Source organism: Rhinolophus ferrumequinum, chromosome 7 (genome assembly GCF_004115265.2).
Source record: "Rhinolophus ferrumequinum isolate MPI-CBG mRhiFer1 chromosome 7, mRhiFer1_v1.p, whole genome shotgun sequence".
NCBI lineage: Eukaryota > Metazoa > Chordata > Mammalia > Chiroptera > Rhinolophidae > Rhinolophus > Rhinolophus ferrumequinum.
The window spans coordinates 35811702-35836130 of NC_046290.1; the positions used below are offsets into that span (position 1 = coordinate 35811702).

Consider the following 24429-nt stretch of genomic DNA (forward strand, 5'->3'; position numbering starts at 1 on the left):
GATATCCTCAGTGTAGTTCTTTTTGATCTTATAGTCATATATAGTTATGCTCATTTTTGTTCACATTGATATATTCCAGTTGAGCTAAACCATCTCGGATTTTACATAGTATAACAGTGCTTTCTTATACACATAATTTAAGAAACCCATAGGGTTAACCAAGCACCTCTTGCTGCAGTTATTTTACTTGATGGCAAGTAACTTAAAGACTTTTACATTACAACATATGTGAATATATTGTAGTACAGTGCAGAAATTTCATAAGTTTGTAAAATAAAATAGGACTTGAAGACAAGTTATTTTGGTTACTTTCTGAAAATATATTGGGGGGCAAGAGAATGGATTTGTTAAACTTTCATTAATTTCTGTGGGAAGGTTTGAGAGATGATGGAAGTAAATGACAGCATAGCTTTTGAGGCAGAGTTCACATTGTCCAGTTTCTGTCATAACTGGCTGTGTAGTTTAGGAGTAAATTACATAGTCTTTAGTAATTCTACTTTTCAGAGAACATATTTAAGCTGATCCCAGTATGTGTGTGTGTATATATATATATATATATATGTATTTTAAGTGTGTGTTTACTTCATTTGAACCCTCATAATATTGGATGGCACCTTTCTCATAGTAATACTTAAGTTAAAAAAATAATTTGCTTATAGTTCAACATTTCTGATAAAGGGTTTGAGGCAGCATCACCTTGTTTTACAATTGTTAACTGTTAGCTTTTTAGCTGCTAGCAGGCAGGAGTACCCTCTTGAGCTTTGTATCTTCAGTGTTTAACACTTTGTTTTGCCCATTTGGCTGTTCAGTAAATCAATCAATCTGAATTAAATTTTATCCTAATTAGTTCATATTGTGTGCTTTATAATTCTAAATTAAAATATACCTTTACCAACCCTTAAAAAAAAAGGATCCCATAAGCTGACTTGGAAAACATTTCAGGGATGACTTAATCTGCCTCAGTTTTGTGAGTAAAGGGAAGCTCAATGAATAAAAATTGGCTTACATTATAGAGTAAAATTTATGTTTTTTTCTAGTGGTGAAGTTTATATGAAAATTAAGTCAGTTCATTATAAGTTTTAAAGTTCTTTAGTTATATTTTATATATTACACCTTTAATAGTCTAAAAAACTTGAGAACTGAAAGCATCCTGTTTCCATTAATGCTTTTTCCCCCTTAATTAAAGTTCTTTTTGAAGGGATGAACATAGCAATTTTCATGTATATCAACTTAAATAATAATAATTCTCATAACATTCCTGCTCTATTTTTTATGATTTTTTTTTCCCGTGTAAGTAAAGCATAGAAAGGTTCTGAACAACTTAAATAAGAGGTAAACTGAGAAGTCTTAACAAAATTCCAGGTTAAAGGAAACATTAAAGTGAAACTTTAAAGTATGGAGATTTCTAATAACTGTAGGTTTCTTGTGAAATTTATTAGTGCTCTTTTATATTTGAGAGAGTCTAATCTATAATTTTAAGTAGAGTTAATAACGAGATATTGGGCACTGCTTCCTGACCAAAACTGTAAAAAATAGTTAAGCAATAGACTATTTTGCTACCTGTAGAGGCCTTGTTCCTTAAGCAAGATTTTTTTCCCTCTTGATGAGTATTTATTACAGTATTTTCCATCCTTTCTTGATGATCATCACTCTTAAGTGCTTGTTTAAAAACACAAGTCTAGGCCCTGCTTATGGCCTATTGAATCAGAATCTCCAGGGAAGGGGCCTCTTTTCTTTTTGTTAGGGAAGTCTGGAAATCACTTAGCACTTAGTACCGTGTTTCCCCAAAAATAAGAGCTAGCCGGACAATCAGCTCTAATACGTCTTTTGGAACAAAAATTAATATAAGACCGGGTCTTATACTATAGTAAAATAATACCCGGTCTTATGTTAATTTTTGCTCCAAAAGACGCATTAGACCTGATAGTCCAGCTAGCCCTTATTTCGTGGAAACACGGCAGATGCCTACTAAATACTAATACAGTTTTATTAATGGTATTACAACAATGAAGCAAAATTCGGTGGAGTAAACTACCAAAGTATCAAAAATTAAAATATTATGACTCCCAAAAATATGGAATGGACATGTGTCACAGCCTGATGATTTTTAAAAAATGTTTGTCCTTTTATAACCTGACTCTTGAAGATTAAGGCTAATTGTTTTAGTATAACGTCTGTCAAGTTGGCTTTTCTTACTTTTAGGCAGGCTATGCAGGTTATGTATCTTTGGCTAGCATATTGCAGAAGTGTGTTTTGCAAAGATGCTGTGTTTTGCTCATTGCATTCTATTATTTGGTACACAATTTCAGTTTGTTCTGTTACTAATGACATTCACTTTCATCTGTTGATTGAGCCTTTCCCATGCTGTTTGCTAGGCTATTTATTGTAAGACTGCAATAAGTATTTTTCTAGAGGTACTTAAAAATTGTGTAAATAACCTCTTTCGCAGATTTTTCGGTGTGTACATTATACCTATCTGGATTCATGGTGTTTTATTCAAAGGGTTACAATACAGCATTCTTACTATTTTTGTTGAAAAGAGAGTCATTAAATGAAGTTAACTATTTTAAAGCATACAGTTAAGTGGCATTTGGTACATTCACAGTGTTGTGAAACTAACACCTCTGTCAAATTCTAGAACAGTTTTCATCACCCCAAAAGAAAAATCTTATCCATTCAGCAGTCACTCCCCATTCCTTCTTTCCAATAGTTCCTGGTAACCATCAATCTGCTTCTCCTTCTGGCTTTACCTATTCTGGAGTTTTCATATAACTAGAATTGTACAGTATGTAATCTTTTGTGTCTGGCTTCTTTTACTTAACATTTTTCAGGTTAATCCTCACAGCACATGTCAGTACTTCATTCCTTCCATTGAATGTGTATATTACATTTTGTTTATTCATTCATCTATTACTGGACAATTTGAATGTTTCCATCTCTTGGCTATTGTGAATAGATCTGCTAAGAACATTGGTGTACAAGTATTTATTTGAGTACCCATTTTCAGTTCTTATGTAGTTGTATATAGTTATATATACATAGTTGTATATATGTATATGCATGTACTATGTGTGTGTGTGTTTGTGTGTATATATTTATATATGTATGGTATTGCTGGGTCATATGGTATATGTTAAACTTTTTGAGGAATTGTCAGACTGCATAGTGCTTGCACCACCTCTACCAACAATGCAAGAATACCAGTTTCTTTACATATTTACCAACACTTGTTAAATTTTTTTTTTTTTGGGAGGTAGATGTCTATCCAAGTCCTTTGCCTATTTTTAAATTGGGTTGTTTGTCTTTTTGTTCTTGAGTTGTGAGAATTCTTCAATATATATATTCTGGATACTAGATCTTATCAGATATGATTTGCAAGAATTCAATGTATATATTCTGAATACTAGATCTTATTAGATATGATCTGTAAGAATTCCATATATATATTCTGGATACTAGATTTTATCAGATATGATCTGCAAATATTCTTTCTATTCTGTTAGTTGTCTTTTCACTTTCTAGGGAATATCCTTTGTACAGAACTTAAAAATTTTCATGGAGTCCCAATTTCTCTTTTCTGTTGCTACTTATGCGTTTGGCGTCGTGTATAAAAATCCAATCCAGATCCAAGATAATGAAGCCTGCCTTCTGTGTTTTTTTTTTTTTTTTTTGCTCCTCATGGTTTTATAGTTTTAGCTTTTATAGTTAAGGTCTTTGGTCCATTTTAGTGTTTATTTCCGTATATCGTGTGAATGGGGGTCCCAGTTACCGCAGCACCACTTGTTGGAAAGATTCTTTCCCCCATAGAATGATTGGTCTTAGCACTTTTGTTAAAAATCATTTGGCCATTTATACATGACTATTTCTGGACTCTCGGTTCTATTTCATTGGTTTAATATATATATATATCTCCTTATGCCACTACAACACTGTTTTGATCAGTAGCTTTCTAGTAAGTTTTGATACAGAGAAATGTGATTCCTGTAACTTTATTCTCCCTTTTCAGTATTGTTTTGGATATTTGGGGCCCCCTGCAGTTTCAAATGAATTTGAGACTGGCTTTCCTGTTTCTGCAGAAAAGTTTGTTAGGATTTTAATGGTATTATGTTGAATCTGTATATCACTTTGGGTAGTATTGCTATGTTAATATTAAATTTCCCAATTGCACATAGGATATCTTTATATTTATATGGTCTTCCAAAATTTCTTGTTTGTAGTTTTTATTTAGTGAACAAGTTTTGTACTGTCTTGGTTAAATTTATTCCTAGATGTTTTCTTTTGAATGTTACTGTGAGTATAATTGGATTTTTAAAATTTCCTTTTTGGAATGTCATTGCTAATGTATAGAAATACAACTGAGTTTTCTGTATTGATCTTGTATCCTGCAGTGTTGAATTTATTAACTCTCATAGATTCTTTCTAAAGAATCTTTCATGGATTCTTTAGAATTTTCTGTGTATAAGATCATGCTATTCTGTGAATATAGTTTTACTTCTTCACCTCTCCAGTTTGGATGCTTTTATTTCTTGTCTGCTCTGGCTAGAACTTCAATACAGTGTTGAATAGAAGTGGTGCAAGTAAGTATCTTTGTCTCGTTCCTAATCTTAGGGCAAAAACTTTGTCTTTCTCCATTGAGTATCATGTTAGCTGTGGTTTTTTTCATAGATGCTCTTTACCAGGTTAGATGCTCTTTACCAGGTTAAGTTCCCTTCTATTCTAGTTTGTTGAATTTTTTTTTTTTAATATCATGTAAGGGTGTGGTTGTTGTCAAATACCATTTTTGTACCAGTTGAGACGATCATACAGTATTTTTCCTTAATTTTGTTAGGTGTGTGTTACATTGATTGAGGATCCCTTTTGCGTCACTAGTTGCCTCTTTTGCTGCTTTGAAGATTTTCTTGGTATTTTGCTTTTGAGTTTGATTATGTCTTCCTGTGAATTTTTTTGCTTTTCATTCTGGGTTTGGTTAGCTTCTTGGATGTGTATATTTGTGTCTTTATCTAATTTGGTTAAGGGCTTAGCCATTTTTCTTTAGATAACTCTTTCTGCCTTTTTCTCTTTTCTCCTGGAACTTCCATTATCTGTTTGTGTGTTGGAGTGCTTGATGGTTCCACAGGTCTTTTCTGCTCTTCTGAGTTTTTTTTTCTTCCTGCTCCTCAGACTGATAATTTTAGGTGACCTGTCTTTAACTTCTCTGATTCTTCCACTGGCTCAAATCTGCTGTTGAAACTCTTGAATTTTACTTTTCAGTTATTGTACTCTGTTTCCAGAATTTCTCTTTGGTTCCTTTTTATAATTCCTGTCTCTTTATTGGTGTTCTATTTGTTGAGACCTTGTTCTCTTGGTTTCATTTAGACAGTTGATGTCTGTGCTTCAACAGGGACAGTTTCTGCTAATATTTTCCCCTGCAATTGGTCATACTTTATTTTTTGCATGATATCTATATCTATAGATATATGTAATTTTTTTTGTAAAAAATTGCACATTTTGAATATTGTAATATGTAGACGCTGGGAATCAAGTATTTTTTTCTGCCATCCTCAGGGTTGCTTGCTGTGTGGGTTGTAGTTGTGTGTTCATTCTGTGATTTTTCTGAACTATTTTTGTAAAGTCTATATTCTTTGTCTTGGGTAGTCTCTGACCCTTAGTTTGTGGTTACCTAGTAGTTTTTTTGTTGTTATTTGAGAAAAAATATTTTAATGAAAAAATTTAAAGAAAGTAACAAAAAATTCGTGATGAACAAAATATAAAAGTTTAAATACCATTAGGGTCTGTATATTATCTTGTGTAAAGATTGCAAATCTTTTACACACGAGCCAAGCAAAGAACCAACTCTTACTGTTGGGATTGCAACACAGCTGAGATAGGTTGTAGCCTTTAATAAGACTTTATTAGAGGTTCCGTAATTACAGAAAGTAATTTCAATGCAATACAATAGCAGTTTTATTTCAGCTGTTCATGGAACAACTGCTCTTAGAGTTGTTTGAACAGAGCCATCTTTACTGTGTTCAGCTAGTATTTTGTTGCAGACGCATGTTTGTCGCCAAAAATGAATAAAGTGAAAATAAAGTCTCCCAGTCTTTGCCTACTGGATCTGTGTTGGGGCATTTCTTTAATGTTCAGCCACACTGTTTATAACTATCTTAGCCTTCACTTCCTGCTTTTGCAGAACCGAAAAGATCAGCCAGAAGTGAAAGCTTAGGGGTCTTCACACAGGGTTTTTTTTTTCCTCTGAGCATGCAACTTACTCTGGGCGTTTGTGTAGTTTTCTAAATTCCTTGGTGTAAGAGAGTTCTTTGCAATGAAATGATTTCCCAAAGAAAGTCTCTCCTAGACTTTGCTCACAACCTTTGGGTATGCTATTGCTTAATCATTTGTGAACTTTGTTCCAGGCAGGAGGTTGTTTTGAGTGAATGCCCTCTGCATAGCAGCTTTTCCTTCCATGTTAGGCAAAACAAAGGCAAGTGCTTCTTGTATTACTCAGGTTGTCCACGGATAAGTTTATACAGACAAACATAATTCTGTGACAATAAGGTCTACTCTGCTCACTCTGGAACCAGAGACCAGGGTCCCACATTGGGTCTTAAAGACTTCTGTGCCAGAAAGAGATGTGGGTCAAGGGCAAATAAAAATACCACAAAGCTTCCCTACAGTTTTAAAGTTTGTTTTGTCGACGAAAAAACATCCAGCCTAAGAGAAAGCTTATGAGTTTGAGTTAAACTGATGACTGGGAAGCAAAGTCTCAATGGATTGAGAAAATGCTCCAGAAAATGGCTGTTGTGCAATTTATTTTATGCATTTAGAATCAAAGGAGGAGGGTTACATGAATCCATTGGTTGTAGATTAAGGCGGTGAGAGAAAGCAAAGCAGGGAAATCTCTGGGATTGGATAAAAAGTAAAATGGAGAGACACTTTTTCTTACATTTCTGGTTATAGGATATTTAATAGCATTTTACAGCACATAGAGATAGTATTTGGGGAACGATTTAACAATGAGGGATTTTGGAATTTCCTGCTCTTATTTGGTGGGTTTGTGCCTTGGGGGGCGGGAGGAGGACAGGATTACTCTGGCCTTCCAAGGGTACGTTATCTTAGATGCAAACAGAGACAACAGACAGGCTCACTTAAGGTAAAGATTGACCTTTGTCAAGGAAGCTACAGGCCAAGGATGTGACTGCTGGCCACCACTCGCTTTTAGTTAGGAATTTTTATGTTCAGACTATCATATGTGGTTATTTTCAGTCTCCTGAGCTTGTCAGATTTACCATATGGCCCCTTTTCCATCCACAGTTTGCTTGATTGCTTAAACCTTTGACTGTTCAGAGTTCTGACAAGGTTGATTCTGATAGATTTTGCTTGATATTTTGGCATATCTGTGGAGAGGTGGGTAGGCTCCTGGAATTGCCTATTTCATCACCATTTTTGTTGATGTCTTTCACATGTCTTTTCCGGTGCTCAAATTGTCCCTGATACGGTCAGTGGCAACCTAATTCAAGCTGGTTCCCATGTCCTTTAATACATTTCTCCAGTCATTATTTGGACACTTCCCTTTTTGCTACAAGAAAATATTCCAGGCTTATTTTGCCATCTTTTTCCAGCCCTGGAATCAGCAGTTTTTCAAAAAGCTCTGGTTTCTTTTAGTGAAAAATGGATTTTAGAAGCCACGACCCAGATGCTAAGTATGCTTATTGTTATTGGAGTGTCACACTGCTTAGGACCTCGAGTGCACAGAGCTAGGGGGAAGGAAAAAAATTTATACGTAAACAAATGTGTACCTTTGTCATATATGATCATTAGTATCTTAATACTGTTAATGTGACTGTGAATTAATCAGTAATCATACCAACACAATACAATACCACAGCATTCACTGTAGTTTTTACCCTTTCCATTATTAGTTACTGCCTTTGATAGTGTGAAACTTAGCTTTCATTATTCTAAATATATTTATTTGATCATTTCCCTTATATATAACCAGTCTTCTATTGTAGCTTCTGTCCCCTCCCCTATGTGGACACCTTTCTCTCCCTGCTTAGTGTCTTGACTCCCTGTTATAGCTGCCTCCTTCTCCCCACATGGACTCCTTCCTCATTCTTTTGGTCTCAGTGCTTCATCCCTGGCTGTCCCCCTCTGCATGGATGCCTTTGCTCACCCTGCTTTGATGCTGACATCCTGTGCTGGGCTACTCCCATCTTGATACCCTCTCATATCTAGTCTGGATCCTTTGGCTTCTTTGCTCTGCCTCATATAATTGGCTTTAGGCCTGAATTGGGAAGAGGAAGACCCACTTTTTAAATGAACACTATTAATATATTAAAATAAGCTTATACTAAAGGAATGTTCCACAAGTTTACTATTAATATAAAGAAAACTAAGGATGAATTTGAATAGTCGCCTTCTGTTTCTTGTCTTAATTAAGGAATATTAGTAGTTTGACTAAATATTAAAAAACTTAACCTTATCCAAAGGTTTGAATGTAGAGAGTCTGGTAGTAAAGAGTAGTTGTCTTTTTGTAGCTGTTTTGAACAGTTTTCAGGTTGAATCTTGCAAAATGAGTCGTAGTAATCTCAATTTTAATGAAGAAAAGAAACTGAGACTATGTTAACTTGCCAGGGTCATCCAACCTATAACCTGTTGAACTGATTTGAATCCAGGAAAGTTGGCTCTGAAGCCCGTACTCTGCGTCTAGTTAACTAGAGAATACCTTAGTTGTTGGTTGATTTCAGGTGTTTTAAAGGGCTTTGTGATTTTTAAAGCTTAAGCTATCTGAAATACAAACCGTTATATATAAAGATAGTAAGTTTGATGCTCATTCTGATGAAATCAATTTGAGTAAGTTTTTCATTGAAAGCATTTGGCACAAATTTGGTGGGGTTGGAAGTAAAATAGTAGAAACAGAAAACGTCCCGTATAGTTGTACTTTTTGCCAAAGCGCATTATATTCCAATTCAAAGAACTAGATTTTGATATTTAATTAATCAATGATCTGTATTTCTTTAAAAAATTTAATCAGGCATGTACAATTAAAAATATAGTAAATTTAGATTAGGATCTTTTAAGAACCAGTTTTCCCCTGGGGAATTTTTATTGTTGATAGTTCAGACTTCTGACATGGATTCATGAACAAGTTGTAAATTGGGTGACTGATGAGAAATTAGGATATTTGTAATGGAAGCATTTAAAAATCTTGACTCTCTCTGTCCACATGGGGCTTTTAGACCTTGTAACAGAATCTGGTAGAAGATTCCTAATAGGCTTGAATCTCTGAGGTGTTAATAGGACTGCTGATTTGTACCCTACCCCCCATCCCCATTTTGGTAGTAATCTCTTGTTTATACCAGTTGATACAGGTGTAAAGGAAATACATAAGCTTTTTTATTTTTTAATTTTTTTTTTTTTTAAGGACGGCACAGCTCACAGTGGCCCATGCGGGGATCTAACCGGCAACCTTGATGCTACTAGCACCACACTCTAACCAACTGAACTAACCGGCCACCCCAGGAAATACATAAACATTTTTAATTAGTGTATTTCTAATATTGCTATTAGTATTTGTGAAGGCTGCCACAACAAAACTTCACAAACTGGTGGCTTAAACAAATTTACTTTCTCATAGTTCTGGAGGCTGGACAGAAGTCCAAGATCAAGGTATAGGCAGGGTTGGTTTCCTCAGTGACCTCTGTCCCTGGCTTACAGATAGATGGCCACCCTCTTGCTGCCTCTTCATATTGTCTTCTCTGTGCGGTGTAACTCTGGTGTCTCTCAGTGTGCCCAAATTTCCTCCTTTTATAGGGTCACAGGATTGGAATGGGGCCCATCCTAACATCCTCCTTTAAGTTCATCATCTTTTTCAAAGACTTTATCTTCAAATATGGTTACATTCTGATATGTGGGGTTACAACTTCAGTATATGAATTTGGACGGGAGGGGATAACAATTCAGTCCATAATATTATTTAGGGAAAGGAAGATGGAATGAAATAAGATGGCACAAAGCACAATTAAAAGAAAATAAATAGGGTGGAGCCTTTGAAACTTTAATTTCCCTTTACACATGTTGAATAAAAGTTTCCCCCCGCCCCTTCTACCCTCCTCGGTTTTCTGTCTGGGGCCCTATAAATTAGACTGACAAAACACAGATTAACAAGAGAAAATAGAAAAGTTTATTATTAACATGTGGGAGTATCCAGAGATGAGTTAAGTCAAAGAGATGGTTAGAATTTGTGATCTCTGTACTAAGTAAGGGAAAGGGAGGAGGGGAAAAGGGAGCTTAATGGAAAAGCAAGTGAGTTTTTGAAAAAGATAGAGAAATGGGCCCTTAGGAGAATTGATGGGAGAGATGATGTGATAGTTTGTGGCAATGTCTGGGTGATTTGCAGATTTATCTTGTCTTCCAGAAGAGAAGATTAGAGTTGCCCCAGGGTAGGAGATTGATAAATTCTTTGGGGAGGCTCTGCTTTTCGGTTGATAAGGGCTTTCAGGAACTCATGCTTACAGCTTAAAATTATTCTTATGTCAGAGTGGCATATTTTGGGGTGGCGTATCCTGATCCTTTCACACACTTGTTGGGTAAATTCCATAATGTTAGCTAGTGTTTGCTCTTTACCTTTTTTCAGAACATGAAAACATCTGCCATTAGCTAGCCATTCATACTTTATTCTTTAAGGACTGGACTTAAATTAAAATTCATAATGACATCAAGGAAATGAATAGGTAATGTTAGTGGTTTGCCTCCCAGGAAGAGTTCTTAGTATGTAACTTCTCACTTAACCATCATTTTGGATGAGACCTTGTTTAAAATGATAAGCTTTAAGTTATTGGTTAATTTAAGTCCTCTGGATTTTCTTGTGAATTTTCATTTGGCACATGTTATAAAAGTGATCTTTCGTTCCCACCGAGTTATTGGAACTATAATTTTAAGAGTTTCAACAAGAAGTTATTGGAAAAGTAACATCCTATCACAAATATCACAAAGCAGTTTAGTATTTAGCTTCATGTCAAAATAGATAATCTTTTATACATCCTAAAACACTTTAGATTTCATTTTTATTTCAAAAGACTTCAAAAATATAAGGTGGTAGTAGAATTAGCTCAGAATGCACAAATTTTTATACAGTTCATTTTGATTAGGTACAATCTTAAAATCTTGCATTTGTTTTACAAGTGTTTTCTTGTAATTTGTGTTAGATGTTTTGAGTGTATCATTGGTTTTGTAACTCCAGCTCATATGAGCATTTAGCATTTAAACATTTTTATTACCATAGTGAGTTAACTCATATTTGTGTATCTATTTCATGTATCTGGCCACTCTTAACCTTTCTTTTACTAGACCAGCACAGTTTGAGATAGTGGAAGTAGAATATTTCTGTAATGTCTTAAGAATCTATTTTTAAGTATTTTAGGAAATTGATAAGGCTTTAAAATATTGTGGGCATAGCACTTATATGTGAAAGAAGACTTGAAAAAGGAAGATTAACAATGGTATTGATCATTTAAAAAAATTTTCACTGTTGAGATTATGCAATTGTAAATATAAAACATTATTAGTAAACTTAGACATTTTGATGTTTAAAAAATTTGATTTCTTCATTGACTAAGCTCTATATTGAAATGAGTACAGCTGCCCAGTTGACTTCTGCCTTATTTAAAAAAACCTGAATTTACTATGTTTAAATTGGGCTGGCAACATGAAACTTGATTGATGCAGTTGAGATAGGCAACCTGAAAGTTAAATTTAGAATGTGGAAGAGCAGTAGGTTCTAAAATTTTAAGATATCTATTGTGATGATTGTAAGTAAAAAAGAAACCTTTTAAGTATGGAAATCTTCAACTGTACGTGTAAGTAGAGCAGAGGACACCTCCATATACCAACATTTATAAACATGGACAACCTTGTTTCAAACTATAAACCCATTTAGCATTTCCTGGTTTGTTTTAAAGCAAATTCCAGATGTATCAATTATAATTGTAAAGACTTTAGCACATAACTTTTATATAACATCATTGCACTAACCATTATCACATCTAAAATGATTAATAACATTAATGTCATTTACTATTCAGTTTATGTTTAAATTTTGATTTCATAATTTTCATTTTTTAAGGGTTGGTTGGTTTGAATAAGGATCTATTTTAATAAGGTCCACACATTGTACTTGATTGATCTGCCTGTTCAAAGGCACTTGTTTGTTGAAGAAACCAGATTATTTGACCTGTAGAATATCCTTAGTCTGGATTTGGTGGATTTCTTCCTTCATATATATGTCCTTTAAATTGTTTCTCTATGTTGAATTTCCTGCAAATGTGGTAGTTTGATCAGATTTCAGATTCCATATTGGAGTGTGGGCAAGAATACATCATAGATGGTATTCTGTGCTCCTGTTGTTGTGACATCAGAAGATAGTTGATGTTTACAGTCAATTTGTGATGAGACTGTTGTGCTTCTGAAAACAAGCTTTATTGACTTATACTTTATTTACAGTAAAATTAGCCAGTTTTAAGTGTACAATTTGATGAGTTCTGATAAGTGTGTACATTTGTATAACCATCATCACAATATAGATAATATCCCCATTACCTCGAAAATTTTCTCCTTCCTTTTGCAGTCATTCCCCTCCCCCATAGGTCCCCCACCTACTCCAACTGATGTAGTTTCTGTCATTATTTTTGCTTTTTCTAGAATTTTATTGTAAGTGGAATCTTAAAGTAGTAATATCATTATCAGTTAAAGAAGATAATTTTGGCCAGGAGCTACAGGTCTAATTCCTTCCATTTTTATATGACAGGGACTTGCCATGAGGTGTTGAAGCCTTGTTTCATTGAGTCGGAGAGACTGGACCTAAATGGCGCAGCATGACTTTGCTCCAGCCTGGCTTAATTTTCCCACACCACCATCATCAACAAAGGTATTCTTTTCTTGCATCTTTCTTTTCTTTCTGTCAGTGTCTTTCTTCTGTTCACATTCTATACAAATGTAGTTAAGATGTAGAGGCTTAATGTTTTTGCAGAGAAATAATTTTTGTATTACCATCTAAGTTTATATTTATTGGTTTTTATTATTTAAAGTCAGTTTTCAGTATACCATCAACAGAGGAAACCGTTTACTTCAGGTGTCTTTTGTACTAATCAAAGTTCCACACATTTAATTTCAAACCAGTTAGATACACTGAACATGACTTTTACATCCTACCCTTTTCTATATTATTTTCCTGATAACTTGCGTTCCTTTCCTATAGGTAATGTTTTAAATAATTGGAGGTTTTTGAACCATATAACTGGAAGACCTTTTTCATAACACATAAGACTTTGAATGGTACATTACTAAAATTTCAGAAGTGATGAGGACTTTGCAATTTTGTTACATTTAAAGACTCACTAATCTAATAAACGTGCTAGGCATTGAAATTGTCATCTACTTATAAGACATGCTGAGAGAGGGACCTTGGAATTGGTTACAGTCAATCTCCTGTCTTCCACTTTTTTCCCCTTTAATTCAAAAGGAATTATGAGAGGGTCTGCTTGCCTTATTATTAATCAAGTTCTACCAGGTACAGGCAGTTTTATAAAATGGTTTATTAAAAACAGCTCTTATGGGAACACTTTCATAATTTGGAAAGTTGTTCCTTTATAAGGAATTGAATTGATAGATCATAATATATTTGACTCTTAATATGTTGTTAAATCTGCATTGGAGTGACAATTCTCCCAGACAATAGAATTTTAATGTTTAAAGATGGATCTTAATGCTCATATAAACTGACATTTTATACAGATGGATTCTCTGGAAGGTTAATTGACTTGCCTGTTGTCATGTAATTAGTGTGAGCCTAGATTAGAATCCAGGATGCACTTCCTATTCTGTACTCTTTCCAGTTACAGACTCTATTTGCCCCCTTTCCTGTTAGGTGTAGGTCTCTGAAATTTGACTTTTTTAATCTTCTCCCCCAGCTGTTCTCATCTATCCTTTCAGTGGGTTCATTTTTTTCCTAGGCTTACTTCAGAGCCCTTCCTTTATTTCCTTTTTCTCTTTTGTTCATTTTCTCGATAAAATTTCTTTTCATTTTTTAAGCAGATCAGTAAGTTACCAGCACCTGAAAAGTTAGTTACAAAACATTAAAAAGCTTGAGAATAAGTCTTCATTCAAATGTTAATCTGAGGTTGATGAAGATTGACTATTAAATTTGGTGATGTTCTTACTGCTTTCTAGAACTTGACTCTCCACCTGGATATTGGCCCTCATTAATGATGATGACTTTTGGAAATTGGGATTGCCTATTCTAAATTCTTAATTCTTATTCTCTAGAAAATGGTGTCAATTTGAACTCTCAACTAGCAGTATTTGAAACTTACCATAGACCTTACCCAAAGTAGTATTTTATAAACACAAACATACAACTTCTAGTAATGACTTTTTTTTTTAAAGATTTTATTGGGGAAGGGCCTTTATTATTGGGGAACAGTGTGTACCTCCAGGACTTTCTTCCAAGTCAAATTGTTGTCCTTTCAGTCTTAGTTGTGGAGGGTGCTGTTCAGCTTCAAGTTGTCCTTTCAGTCTTAGTTGTGGGGGCGCAGCTCAACTCCAGGTCCAGTTGCCGTTGCTAGTTGCAGGGGGCGCACCCACCATCCCTTGCGGGAGTCAAACCGGCAACCTGGTGGTTGAGAGGACACACTCCAACTAACTGAGCCATCTGGGAGCTCAGCGGCAGCTCAGGCAGCTCAGCTCAAGGTGCCCTGTTCAATCTTAGTTGCAGGGGCGGAGCCCACCATCCCTTGTGGGACTTGAGGAGTTGAATTGGCAACCTTGTGGTTGAGAGCCCACTGGCTTATGTGGGAATTGAACTGGCAGCCTTCGGAGTTAGGAGCACGGAGCTCTAACCGCCTGAGCCACCAGGCTGGCCCTAAAAAATTATTTTTAATTACATGACTTCTTTTCTTACACTTTTCTGTCTTATCCTTTCATCTCAAAATCACTGTTTGCAGATTCTTATTTATAACTCTTATTTTCTGCCAGAACCTTTTAAATGTTATCATGAATAAGTGGAGTAGACAGTAAATACTGTTGCATTCTCTATTTCAACTTAGGCACATTTATTTGTTGTTTGAAGGGATGATATGAGGACTTGAATTAAGGGTAAAAATATTTTCAGAACCACAGTTCAGTAGTTTTCTGAGGTGTGTAGAATTTTAGCCCCATCATGTGGTGAAATTTTAAACTACATTGATTATATGTCTGGCGTAGGGCTTTCGAAATGCTTATTGAGACCAGTAAGACATAAATTTTACATAATGTTTTTGTATACACGTAGGTATAAATAAAAAGTCACGTACCTGTGGTCTTTTTTCTTGTGGTCTTCTGTTCTTTTTTATTCCATTAAAAATGCAAGTTGTTACTAATTTTGTCATCCTTTAATAGGTCTTGATCTGCAATTTGAAAAAGTAATATTTTTATTATTGAAGGAATACTGAGTTGACATGGTTGTAGATACTGAAAATTTTAGATACCTTTTTAGAAACCCCATTGTTATACATGCTTCTTCCCATTATTTTACTGTAGGAAGTATGATAAAACGATTCCCTTAATCAGGCTGAGGTATCCTTTCATAGTAGTAGTTGTTTGAAGAAGGAAGATCACTGGTGTGGTATTTAAAGAGTAAATGGGTGGTAGGAAATAGAAACAGAAAATAAGGAATTCTTAACTCTTTTTAAACAAAAAAATAGTTATGAGATTCTACTACAGTCAATTCATTTTCATATTTTCAATATTCTGTAGTTATTTCTATAGCTAGAGTGTAGCAGTAGTGCTTTATTGATTTTTTTTTTTGTGGCAACATTTAAAAAACAATGATTAATACTGTCCCAAACTTTCCTTCAATAGTATAAGTAGTATCAGCCTGTATTGAAAATGTGTACTATTTAGAAAGAGAGAGGATCAGAAAATTCAGTCAGATTGGTAGCTGAATTTATTGAAACTTACTGTTCGCTATGTAGTTCTTTGTTACTGATTAAGACATTCCAAAGAATCCAGAAAAAGATTTAAAATAATACCTAAGAGGGAAAAGGTAGAGATGGTCTCTTTCTTGCTCATAGTAATATCTGTTTTGAGGCATTACTACGTATCAATCACTGTAAAGCACATTTCATGAAGGCTAACAGAAGTCATAAGAGGCAGGTACTCTGCTTTTGTCCCCATTTACAGATGAGGGAACTGAGGTTGAGAGTAATTGTTCCTAAAGTGCTAGAGCTATTGTGTTTCCCCGAAAATAAGACCTAGCCAGACAATCAGCTCTAATGCGTCTCTTGGAGCAAAAATTAATATAAGACCTCGTCTTTTTTTACTATAATGTAAGACACGGTCTTATTTTACTATAAGACCCGGTATGATATATGATATGATATGATATGATATGATATGATATGATATGAGATATATGACATAATATAATATAATACCGGGTCTTGCTCCAAAAGACACATTAGAGCTGATTGTCCGGCTAGGTCTTACTTTCGGGGAAACAGGGTAGGATAGGAATTCATATGTGCCTGACTTTAAAATGTATCATTTTAATAACCTCCTTTTCTTGGTTACTCCTGTGTTTCCCTGAAAATAAGACCGGGTCTTATATTAATTTTTGCTTCACAAGACGCATTAGGGCTTATGTTCAGGGGATGTCATCCTGAAAAATCATGCTAGGGCTTATTTTCTCATTAGGTCTTATTTTCGGGGGAATACGGTAGTATGGTATCTAGCAGCCTTGATTAATTCTTAATCTGTAATGTCTTTTGGGTTTTTAAAATGGACAATCATCTGTTCACAAATATTATCAGTTTTCTACCTTTGCAGTTCTGTTACTTGTATTTCTTACTCATATTTTACTGTACTGGCTCTATGTCAGTCTGTGAAGGGTATGGGATTTTTATCCTACTTGCAAGCTAATAAGCTAACCTGTTACTGTTTCATGGATGCTGGTAAAGACGTGAGACTCCTGGGTTAGAGACAAAGAACTTTTATTAGAGCAGCCATAAGCATGATATTGGCACTGGTTCTTCATACCCCCTATAACCTTTGGGAATTGACATGGAGGGGCCCAGGTAGATGCTACCCTTGCACTGAGTGGGGAGTCTACCACATTTGTAATAAGCCAAGTGTTTGTCCTGGAGAAGGACGTTACCTATTCCTAATGTTGCTTGCTGCAAACATAAATGGGCCATACAAAGAACAGTCAAGGCCTCAGATTCCTGGCACACAAGTAAGAATGTTCAGGGATCCTCAGGGCCCATGGTGGATTGCCTGTCCCATCAGCCTTGCATGTTCTTGGCTACACTTTAATTTTCACATTACTGTACCACTCTGTTAGACCTTCTAATTAACGGAGGCTAGAACCAAATCCATTTTAATTTGTCTTAATAAATAGCATTTAATTAAGGCTGCTATGAACAACCCAAGCAGCAAGGTGAGGCCAGGGTTCAGCCAGCTATGTAAATAAGTTTCAGGGGGGACCAGTAGATGATTTTTTTCTACCCAATTAGTATATAGTCTAAGGCCACTCTTATTATCCATTAAGATGCACTCAAGGGAATTGAAACTGACCTGATGTTTGGTGTCATCACTTGCAATTATAGGGGTGGTGGACCAAAAAGTGTTCCACATCCTCAGTAAAAAGACATTCTGTGCCTTATTGTTTACATATACAAACATACCACCTGAAAGGGACACAGATCATTTCAGTTTGTGATTTGTTGTTAAACTTGATTTGGATTACTGTTAATATTAGTTTGTTTAAGAAACAGACAGTAGCATCACCATTAGTTGCAACCTCAGTTGCCATACATAGCATACCCTAGGAGCATTCTAAGTGTTAGGAGAATCATGAATTTTTATCAGAATGAAACAGTTTTGTGCTGGTCTGAGTGTTTTTATGCATTCATATTCAGGAACTGCTGTTGACATCAGGCACAGCAGAATAGTTAAGGGCTGTTGGTGGCCACACAAGTGTTTTTGATTTCGAATCATATGGATGAGGATGACAAATCTAGCAGTGGGTCAGAGGATTATTTCTAGCTGCTATTTGATTCAGGTAGTGGTGCTGGTTCTAGGGGATAGAGAGAGCATTAATTGTTCTCCTTTCTTCCTGTACCTTCTAGGGTCAAAGATGTGTTCTGTCCAGGTGGTGGGGTTTTTGCTCCCCCTCTACAGCCATGAGATCTCTGTGTCCCATTCCAATAACTCTTGATTTCACTTAAAAACAAAAACAAAAACAAACCAAAAAAAAAACCAAAAAACCCTTACTTGCACCCAGATTACTTTATCCAGAGGAGTTGGATGTGAGTAGGACAAAGGCATGAAATGCAGAGAACCATTATAGTCCTCGTGTTGGTCCACACTGGGCGCTGTAGGGGGGACTTCATGAGAAGTATGTTCAGGCAGATGGTCATGGTCTGCAGATCTAGGACCATGTCAGGCCAACAACAGAACCCAGGTGCCCAAACCAGATTATCTGAATTCCTTAGTTTCCTTTTTGTCCAGGCCATTACCCTGAGGGTAGGCCTGGCCTGCATTTACTCTTAGGAAAAGAAACATCACGTCCAGAGATAATCAGGGCATAATCCTTAATTTAAAAAAAAAAATGTTTATATAGTCTCATGACTTCACTTTTTCATCCTGATTATTACCCAGGAAGTGGCTGAGAAGATCTCTATTTACCTATGCTTCATTCATTGACCAAACTGTTTTACTAAGGTGTGTGAAGAGATGAAAGACGTGGAGTTATAGATTGTTTTGTGTTGAATTTTGGGGAGACTGTTCAAAGTTTTGATGATACCAGGTGCCTACGAACAATAGGGAGTACAGAGTGTCCATTGAGTACTTTGAATATTGGTCCATTGCATTGTGACCTTTTTGACAGAAGATTGACTGTTATTGGACTGTTAGTGACCTGGAACTCCAAAAACACCATACCTGGACTAATTTTAAGGGTCACAATAGTGTGACCAGAATTTGACCATCAGACTTCAACAACAACACTGTAACCTAAAATGTTTGAACAGGGATGAGACACCACTGATCATTCTAGGAAGTGGTCAAAGGTTTGATGTAGTTTCCCTTGTATATATATTATTGCCTCCTTCACGGCGAGACAAATGGACCAACTTTTGGCAGGAGTCACAAATTGGCATGCAGTGATGGCTTCTGCATCAGAAAGATAAAGCCTTTTTAAATTTTTTTTTCCTAGTATATAACCTATTAGCAGACAAGGCCTACAGATGTCTTTCTTCTTAGACAACACCCGCTACGGCCTTGGCGGCCTCAAACACAAAATCCCCAGAAGTGGCACAGCCCTCTATGGGCTTGAATTTTCTTCAGTCGCCCAGGTCTTCACAGAACTTGTTGTCTAGACCATTGGCCAGGACCTGGCTATATTTTCCATCCTTCACGTCCTTCTGTCTGTTCAAGAACCAGTCTGGGATGTTGTACTGGCATGGATTCTGCATAATGGTGATCACTTTCCAACTCATCCTTAGTGTGCTCTCCTGCCCTTGGTGAGATCAATGTCTGCTTTCCTGAACACCACATGAGCATATCTTCGCCCCACACCCTTACTTGCAGTGATGGCAAAGGCAGTTTTCCACTGCGCATGAGTGGAAAGGACTGGTGTTGAGTCCGGCGTAATGTGCTGGGACTCCTCAGGAATCACGAGACAAGGCGCAGTCCTAGGCTGGCGTGTAGGCCTCCTGGGGAAGAGCGAAAGATAAAGTCCTTTAATCTGCTAGTCTGTAGTTTTTTAGGAGACAGACCAGTTGATTAGGCCTTTGGTGACCATCCAAGAGTCAGAAATATATATAATGTCTAGTCCTTAAGAATATTGTCTAAGATAAGGGGCACAGCTTTCCTTTTACCCCATTGTGCTGACTGACTGGCACTTACCTTATGGTCTTTCAGATTTGTTGGGCCTGGATGGCTGTTGCCACCCTGTGGGCACCATCATCTTTTAGCTTAGTTCAGTCACCAGCGAACAAGATCCAGACATTTAGGAGAACTTCTGTGACTTGAGAGCCTTATTAAAACAGCATTGGTTACAGGTGCCTGGGAGGGGAATAAGGTTTCCCCCAAAGGGTAGTTACCACTTCTTCAGGCAGAATTGAAATGTCCCTAGGGCCAGGCCTGCTGCACCCTTGAACACACTATTTCCATTTGATTAAGAGCCCTGGTGGACCCTTTTTTGGTTAGTCCTTTGTTTGAGTTCACTGTTGAGTTCAGCAGGATGGCAAGAGCCACATTCCCTTTCAAAGGAGTGCTCTTGGTGCCTTTGTTAGGCAGATGGCTCGTGTACTGGGAAGTAGCCTCCCCAAAGACCCCGTAGCCAGGAAGTCTTCACCTACATACCTGCTATCTTTTATTCTTCGAGCCTGTACTGTTTTTGCTAGACCGTCTGGAAAGTGATGGGGCGGGCCTCACCTGTCCACCTGTGGCATTCCCTGAATGGGAGAATCTTGAGCATTTTCAGTATAAGCATTTAACGTTAGTACCAACTGTAAAACACAACAGTACATTGAATTGGCCTAAAGACCCCACCTGTAAAATCACTTTAGTTTTTCTTTCCAACTACTGAATTTTCTTCGCTCTGTCAGTCAAATTGAGGCACTGACATACGTACCTTTTTCTGCCATGAGGACACAAACTAAGGAGTTCAGCAAATGCATATCAAGGCTACAATCTAACTTTCAGGAGATGTTTCTTTAGCTGGGAATATGGGAAAGTGCAGGGTGGAGAGAGGAAGACTACCCCTTTGGGGATTGCACGGGTGGCTTGGAGGCTTTTGGTTTCTCTTCTGGCTCCTCAACCCAGGGTTGGTGTGGTCCCTTCTCCTGTGTCTGGACCTCCTGGCTCCAGCAAACCGGGGCTGGAGCCTTTCCTGCCCCGTGCACCACAGGGCCATGGCTTTGCCTCACACTCCTCAATACCATGTTACCCCTGTGCTTAGTATTGTCTTCTTACCATGGGAAGGGGTAGGATGGTGACTTGGATGCTTGTGTCCAACTGGGGTATAAAAGTTTGTCTGCTTTTCCTTAATTTCTACATACTTGACTTTTTCGTTAAAGCAGCTGAGGTTGATGTCGTGGGGAAGGTAGGGATCAGGAAGTAGTACACAGGGCACAGAATACTTCCACTCTTGAAAGCTAGGCTCTGCATTTACTTTGTTTGCAGTTGGTTACAGCAGCTCACCCTTAACAAGTCTAATGTTTTCAGTCTTTCCAAAATTCGATACGCTCATTGCTGGCACTATTTCAGCTTTGGAGACCCCTTGACTCAGCAGCCACAGCCATATTGCCTTTCAGCTGGGACCCTGTTGTCATGGTGAAACATCCCTTCCTTCTACTTGGAGAGTTAACAACAAAGCACCATTTGGGCACCTTGTTTTGATCCTACCCCTTGCCAGTTGGCTGTTAAACAGTGAGGGACCCTTACTTCCACCTATCACTTGGATGAGAACAATTGCTACCAGATCCTGGAGAGTCTTCTTAGTGCCCCAGTCTGGCCCAGGAAACCCTTCTCTCTCTACTCCGCCCCACCAAAAAAAAAAAAAAAAAAAAATTTTTTTTTTTCTTTTAAAACCTCTGTCAGCATCTCATCCTCATCACCAAAAATATTAGGGTCTTTAGAAGGTTTGGGTTTTTACCCTATTTGCAAGGTTAACAAGCTAGCCTGTTACACACTTCTAGTTTTTTAAAATAGTTTTTACACATTCTTTTGATATATTTTTTAAACACCCGTTTTGGGAAAGAGGAGTTTGGAAATATATCTAGAGAATTTAAAATAAAACTGTAGCTTCATTTGCCATTATTTTCTGATATTGAAGAAAACCTTGAGCTATTAAATAAAGAAAACCTGGAGATATTAAATAAATTTCTTTCAGAAATGTGCTCTTCCCTCCATCGATCCCTCCCTTCTTCTACTTATTCCTGTGTCTCACTCACCATGTGGTATGATAAAGAATGTTACATTTTGTTATAAGAGAAATACACTATGTTTTGCCATGTTTCCCTTATGCCTTTTTACATTTAAAGTTTTGAGGTAAGTAGATATAGTTGTTGATCTCTTTCAGAAATGTGCTCTTATTTCCATTAAGTAGAAGAACATAAACCAACAGTGGACTCCGTCTGAATAAGTTACCAGTTACCAAACACGTTGAAAATACAAAATGTTCTTAACCATTTAAAATTATTGGAAGTAAATTAAGTCAGAATATTATTAGTTTTAAAAAGATGTATTTAGGTTGTATTTGTATATTTACCTATTTGCTTACAATTTGTTTCAGTCGTCATTGAATTTTGAGAAGCATTCTGAAAACTTTTCCTGGACAGAAAATCGTTATGATGTGAATCGTCGACGACACAACTCTTCAGATGGCTTTGATTCTGGTATTGGACGTCCTAATGGAGGTACAATTTGCTAAGAAATGATGAATTTAAGGATAATTTCTTTCATGTTCTTTTAAGAATGTTTTGATTGTGATTCAGTCTTTAAGCATAACCATCGTCTTTGAATTTATAATACTTCGCTATTATCAAAAAAGGTAACTTTGGAAGGAAAGAAAAAAATGGATGGCGTACACATGGAAGAAATGGTACTGAAAACGTAAATCATCGAGGGGGATACCATGGTGGAAGTTCCCGTTCTCGTAGCAGTATTTTCCATTCTGGAAAAAGCCAAGGACTACATGAAAACAACACACCTGACAATGAAACAGGGAGGAAAGAAGACAAAAGAGAACGCAAACAGTTTGAGGCTGAGGATTTTGTAAGTTGCTTGTAATTTTAATATGAATGAGGTTTCTGCAAGTGCTGTTTTAGCATCAAGACTCTTTCATGAGGTTTTATCAGGACAGCTCATTTTCTACAGAGATCACACTTTACAGGCTCAGTTAGTTTTAATTCTTACATTTTTAAGGCTTTTGTTCATAATTCTCCCCTCTCCGTAATTCCCTCCATCGTTCCCTCCCTTCTACTTATTCCTGTGTCTCACTCACCATGTGGTCTTTTAGAACTTGATAATGTCGGTTTATTCCTTACAGTAATTTAAACACTTTCCCTTAGATATAATGGCAGAGTTTAGTGGCTTATTTGCAAGTGCATCATATTATTATCTCTGAAAAGCTGTCAAGTTAATTTTTGAAAGAATATTTTACCAGTACATTTCCCTCAGATAATCTCTTAACTAACACTCGATTATTCATATTACCCTTAATCTAATCCCAGCCTAGCCCTCCTTTCAGTACTTTGTCTATTAAGAAATTTCTTTTTGATTAGGGAAGGCAAATTAATTGGTAGCCTAGGTCAGATACAATTAGGAATGTTAACTCCACTACTAAAACAAGTATGAACTAATTAGAAGCAAATTTTTCATAATTTTTTCTTATTCGTAAATCTCACCATGTGGTTTATCTACACACTATGTTTCTCAAGTTGTATAAAAATCGATCTAATGTACAATCTTAATCTAGTTCTTCTTGTGATTCATTCCTGTTAATTTATTTTTGTGTGTATGTTATTCAATATACACCTGAGTGGCTCTATGTATAGTTGTTCATGGCCCTCAGAATACATAGGTGAATAAGGTAGGCAAGGTCCCTACGCTGAGTTTCTGTTCTGTTGGGGACTTCCGGAACATAAAGAGAAAAAATAATTAGTATTTTACAGAGAATTTAGACAGGAAGTTACTGGGTGGCTACTTTGGTTTTGGAAGTTATGAGAGGTTTCTCTAGGGAAGTGTCATTTACTCTGGGACTTACTCGATAAAGAGGGAACTTTGTTAAGATTGGGAAAAAGGGAAAGTGCTAGTGTGAAGACCCTAAGGTGGGAGCAAGCTTGTCATGTTTAAGGCATAAAAGTTAGGCCAGTATGGGTAAAGAATAGTATTAGACCCGGTTATAGGGGTAGGAAAGGCTTTTAATTGGTAGGACTTTTGCCTGTAAAGAATTTTAGGTTAATTACAAATGCAGCGGGAAGCCTCTCTGGAGGAAACTCATGAGTTGATTTTAGTTTTTTGAAGACCGTTCCCGTTGTTAGATCTTGAATGGATTATAGTGAAAACAGGGAGACCAGGTAGGAAAAAAGATGGCTTGAACTGGGTAGCTGTGATAGTGAAGATAAATGGTTTTGGATATAGTTTGATTGTAGATTGGATGGAGGGTGGAAGTGAGAGAAAGGATTTGATAGATTGGATTTAGGGCAAGGGAGTGAGTGGTTTGGGATAGAGAAGAACCAGAGTATTCTTAGATCCTGTAACTAAGTAACCTTGGAATCACTATGTCTTCTCATTTCAGTGGCCCATTTTTTCAACTTGTTACCATAAAATGGAATTTTTATAATCTAAAACCAGTAATGATAATGTGCTCTCATACTGTTGTGAGGGTTAAATGAGCAATACACGTAA

At 36.5% G+C, this 24429-nt stretch overlaps 1 protein-coding gene and 1 pseudogene across 3 annotated transcripts in view; one reads left to right on the forward strand and one right to left on the reverse strand.

The window, feature by feature from the left end:
• GPBP1 (GC-rich promoter binding protein 1) overlaps nt 1-24429 on the forward strand; it is a 69413-nt gene that overhangs the window by 21593 nt on the left and 23391 nt on the right. For all 3 annotated transcript variants that reach the window (XM_033110403.1, XM_033110402.1, XM_033110401.1), the window contains 3 exons: nt 12785-12904; nt 22313-22436; nt 22571-22794. In XM_033110403.1, coding sequence (XP_032966294.1) covers nt 12842-12904; nt 22313-22436; nt 22571-22794 — 411 coding nt within the window. In that variant the 5' untranslated portion in view covers nt 12785-12841. The remainder of the gene's footprint in view (nt 1-12784; nt 12905-22312; nt 22437-22570; nt 22795-24429) is intronic.
• LOC117025058 (40S ribosomal protein S18-like) lies at nt 19303-20960 on the reverse strand (annotated as a pseudogene).